The 4,644-nt window shown below is 47.1% G+C and overlaps 1 protein-coding gene across 1 annotated transcript; it reads right to left on the bottom strand.

Annotated features, from left to right (window-relative positions):
- Window positions 1-710: 710 nt before the first annotated feature.
- On the bottom strand, window positions 711-4,440 carry POU3F4 (POU class 3 homeobox 4). Its single transcript, XM_001925766.7, has one exon. The coding sequence runs from the start codon at window positions 4,403-4,405 to the stop codon at window positions 3,320-3,322; it is 1,086 nt and encodes a 361-aa protein (XP_001925801.1). The 5' UTR covers window positions 4,406-4,440; the 3' UTR covers window positions 711-3,319.
- Window positions 4,441-4,644: the final 204 nt, after the last annotated feature.

Here is a 4,644-nt window from a genome sequence, read left to right as displayed (position 1 = left end):
AGAAGAAGAGGGGTGGCTGCAGGTAGGTGAGATGAAAGCCTCAGTGAAGATCTCTGTCCAGTTTCAAGAGAAGTTGTTTCAGAGAAGGGTCTATCTGCTGGACTAGAGAGAGACACATTCCTTTAGGAGAACATAATAGGATTTCATCTCCTGTAATGAACTGCCTGCCCAGCCAGCCTTCCCCAACATTTCAGATGCATTTTGCATGATCATGGGTGCAATAACAGGCCAAGAAATGTGTGTGAGTATATGAAAGGTCAAAAGTCAGTGAAAGAGAATAAAGAATTAAAAAAGAAACAAACGCACAAATTTCAAAATGAATCTTATGGTTATCATAGGTGAAACCACTGGGGGGAGGGAAGAATTGGGAGGGTGGGAATAACACAGACTACTGTATAAAGTAGATGATTAATGAGAACATACTCTATAGCACAGGAAAATCTACTCAATAATTTGTAATAATCTAAATGGGAAACAAGAATGGATATATTAATATGTGTGGCTGATTCACTTTGCTGTACACCTGAAACTAATACAACATTGTAAATCAACTATACATCAATAAAATTAAATTTAATTTTTTAAAAGAATTAAAACAATGACTAATGATTCCTAACCTGAAGCAAAGCAGATGTGATGCTTACCCGGAACCTGCCTCTGTTTAAACGCTTCGCTTCACACACTACACAATAAAGCCAGAAGAAAACGGATTTTTTTTGGAAAAATGTTTTATTTAAACCTTTAAAATCTTTTACAACAATAAAATATTGCGTCAATATAAACCCCTTGACTAAAACTGTTCACATCAAACATTACGGTGAATTGTTTTATTGACACCCAACTCATCTTTGAAAGAGTTTCCTTTTAAACACAATGCAGAATTTTTTGAAAATAAATAATTGCTGGTAAACTGCAATAGGCAATTTGAATAAAATAGTTGAAAAAGCAACTCTTAATGAAAATAGCGTTTATTATACATCAGTTACTAAATGAATAAACTAAATGATCTTTCTTTAAATTAATAACTTCAAAACGTTTTATACAAAACTGTACAATTATAAAGTCGGCAGAAATATTTGGGTTAACTCATTTAAACCATAGCGCTTAGCCGCAAAGAAAAAAATTGAAACAAAGAAAACCCTAACAGTTGTAAAACATGAACTCATTATGGGTTGAAGGGGGGGAATCCCAGAACTAAAACCCAACTACCAACAGAATGCAGAAGCTTGGCAAAAAAATTAAAAGGGTCCAGGATTTGAATTAACACATGTTCTTCGACCTGCAGCTGGGGGAGACACAGTGGTGGACCAGGGCCCAGGCAGCTCATACCAGCGCATCCTCAAGGACGGACCATAGACTTTCAGGTCCTTAGGTAGTTTGAAGCTTTTTCTACCGCAGCTGAGTCTGGAGATCAGACCAGGCGTCCAGTCCAGGCTTACTGAACTGCCAGCCAGGTCTGGGGAACAGCGGCTGGGTGTTGGGGTGCTTGTTCAGCCCAGCAATGTGTGCTCCTTGAGAATGAGGTGCGCCTGTGGACCTGGGATGTGAACATGAGAGCTAGCGATAAAGCCACGGCAACTGCATAATTATTGGATCCTCTACACCGTCTAGCAAGATTTTTTTTGCAGTTTTTCTCTTTTTTTTTTGTAAATAGTAATACGATACACACAGCTATCTACACACACACGTTTGCACGCGCACGCACACACACGCACAGAGACACATACACACAGAGAAATATAAAGAAGAAGACGAAGAAGGAGAAGGAGAAGAGGAAGAAGCCCAGGCGCTCGCTAGCTAGCTCAATCTTAGCCATAGGCTTCTATCAGCTGCGTTTGAGGGCGGAGATGGCTCCCCATTAGCCAACTCAGAGAGAGCGGTACATACCAGAGAGAGGAGGTGGTACTCCGCTGGACTAGAATCCCTGTGACCTTTGCCAATCTTTTCATTGTTATCCTGCACAGAGTTGAGAGCGCCCGTCGGCCACCCCCTCGTCACCCCTTCAGGAGGGTTTCTCACTTTCTGAGCTGGCGGTGAACTAGAGATGAACCAAATAGGAAAGCGTTGACCAAGTCTGTCGCCAGCGTCCCCGGGGGTCGTCGTCTCCAGCTAAAGCAATCTGGAGTGAAAGCAAAGCCCTTCGCTTAGGAGGGCGTAGGTGGGGTCCCGATGGCAGTCGTCCCGGCAAGCTTGGGGCGGGTGAGGAGCTCCTAGAGCAAGCATTTCGGACCTCAGAATATGAGGAGCACTCTCCACTCCTCAGGCTAAGCGACCTATTTTGCCCGGCGCAGCTGGGGAATCCTTTTAGAACACCTAGATGCGCTGTGGAAGCCTGCGGAGGCTCCACAGTTTAGGGAAGGGGGCCAGAAAGCTTCGAAATCGCCTCTCCTCCCTCGCGCTAGTTTGCAGACAGAATTGGCTGCCTATTCTGTCTACCCTAGGGCACTCCGCCCCTCAGGGAAAAAAAATAATTCAATATCGTCAAAAACTCTCTCCATTGTATCCTCTTTTCTCAATACAGATTTGGGATAGGGGGTAAGTGCATGGGTAGGCATCTCTCCTCTTCCTCCCAGCTCCCTTTCCTTTTCTAAGTAATTAAAAATCATAAGCCCAATAAAGGAATAATAATAATAGCAATAATAATATGGAGTGGTCGATTAGATACAAATTATCTCACAAATATTGTGTACAACTTGTAGTAAAACACCGCAGACATTTAGAAATGCTATAGTTTTAAAAAAATGCAAAACTAGTCTATTGTAAAACAGATTTCACCTGAAATACAGCTGCTATAACCAAGGCGCTGAAAGGTTATTCAGAGGCACACATCTGTCTTCCCACCCTCCCATCCCTACCCTGCCCTCAAGTTTCCCCACTCCTTTCTCTTCCTGGAGAGGAGTGGCAAAATAAACAAACAAACAAACAAAAAGCAAAAAAAAAAGACAAAAACAAACAAACAAAACCCTTACTCATAGTAAACCATATATACTGATCAGCAGAAAATGTTGGAAGGAACTGTTTCCTGGCACAAGGGATATGAGGTCCCTGCGCCTTGGACTGCTTAATGCAACCATGTATCCGCCTTAAGAAGCTTGAAAGCCCGAGCGCCTGTGTGTGTGTGTGTGGGGGGGGTGTTTCCTTTCTTAATATAAGTTAGTCGAATCCCCTGCATAAAAAAAAAAGTGGGGGAGGGAGAGAGGAAAAAAAAAGAAAGGGGGGAGCAATAATAAACCTGGAGTAAAAAGGAAGAGAGTAGATGAGAAAGAGAAATCCGCGCTCCTGCTCCCTGTGCGGTCGGCCGCTCCCTTGCTTCCTGCAGTCAGAGATCATGGCAGGATGTGTCTGTTTTCACCGTGTGCGAATAAACCTCATGTGGCTGCTGATCCCCTGGTGGAGTCATTCTTTTCTCTTTCTGTCTTCGATTACAAAACCAGACTCGCACCACTTCTTTCTCCAACTGGAGGCTGTCTGCCAGCGAGGAAATCTCCTGTGCGGCAGGTTTGGGACACTTGAGGAAATGTGTCTCCAGAACGCCCTTGACACTCACCTCAATAGAGGTTCGCTTCTTGCGCTTGCGGCCCTGTGCGGCGATCTTGTCAATGCTGGTCGGGCTCCCTGTGGACGAATCAGCCTCCTCCAGCCACTTGTTCAGCAGCGGCTTCAGCTTGCACATGTTCTTGAAGCTCAGTTGTAAGGCCTCGAACCTGCAGATGGTGGTCTGCGAAAACACGTTGCCATACAGTGTACCCAGCGCCAACCCCACGTCAGCCTGCGTGAAGCCCAACTTGATTCTTCTTTGTTTGAACTGTTTGGCGAACTGTTCCAATTCATCCGAGGTTGGTGTCTCCTCGTCCGAGTGGTCCTGGCAGTGGTGCGAGCCTAGGTCGCCATGGTCTGGGGGTTCCCGGAGCACTGGGTGTAAGCTCTGTGAGGAGGCAGAGGCCGGCGGTGGAGTGAGCCCCCCGTGCTCCAACATGCCGCTCACTGTGAAGCCCGGCTGCGAATACACGTTAAGGGGTTGGCCGCTCGACGTGATGGACGGATTTGGAGCCGGGCTCGTGCCCCAGGCGTTCGGGTGGTTAGTATGCGGAGAGTGGTGGGCGACGTGTGGCGAGCGGTGATGAATGATCGCCCCCAACTGTAGGTCTTCACGCCCAGGCTTCACGTCTTGCTGTTCCAGGGGACCGGTTGCCAGTGTGGAGGACCATGGGCCTCCGTCGCTCAGACTGGTCACCCAGTGATGCCCAAGGGGATGCCCATTGCTAGGAACTCCCTGCAAGTAATCACTTTGGAGAAGTTTCTGAGGGTTTCGGAAAGGACTCCCCTGCTGCATGCCCGCAGAGTCCGCATGGACCAGAGAGCTGGAACTGAGAATGCTGTAGGGATTCGAGGCAGCAGTGGCCATGGTCGGTGAGGATCCCCTACTAGTTATAATGTGGCAAAGGGAGTAGCTTCAGCCTTTGACATCTACCGTGCGAGGGAGCCAAAGCCACAAGAGCGAATTACCGGCACCCGCCGCGGCCAGTCGCAGCGCGTCTGGGCCTGGGCGGTCGCCAGCCCGGCCAATGGCGGTGCGAGAGGTTGGGCTAGCTTTCCAAATTAGGCTGACGAAGCTAGTGAGTTTCAGTAAGACCCAAGCAGGAA

Source organism: Sus scrofa, chromosome X (assembly GCF_054392235.1).
Source record: "Sus scrofa isolate SSC_HxYL_T2T_F1_AM1 chromosome X, Sscrofa_HxYL_maternal_Yorkshire_Landrace_v2.0, whole genome shotgun sequence".
Classification (NCBI taxonomy): domain Eukaryota; kingdom Metazoa; phylum Chordata; class Mammalia; order Artiodactyla; family Suidae; genus Sus; species Sus scrofa.
The sequence above is the reverse complement of the archived record's forward strand: the minus strand, read 5'-3'. Positions and strand labels throughout refer to the sequence as shown.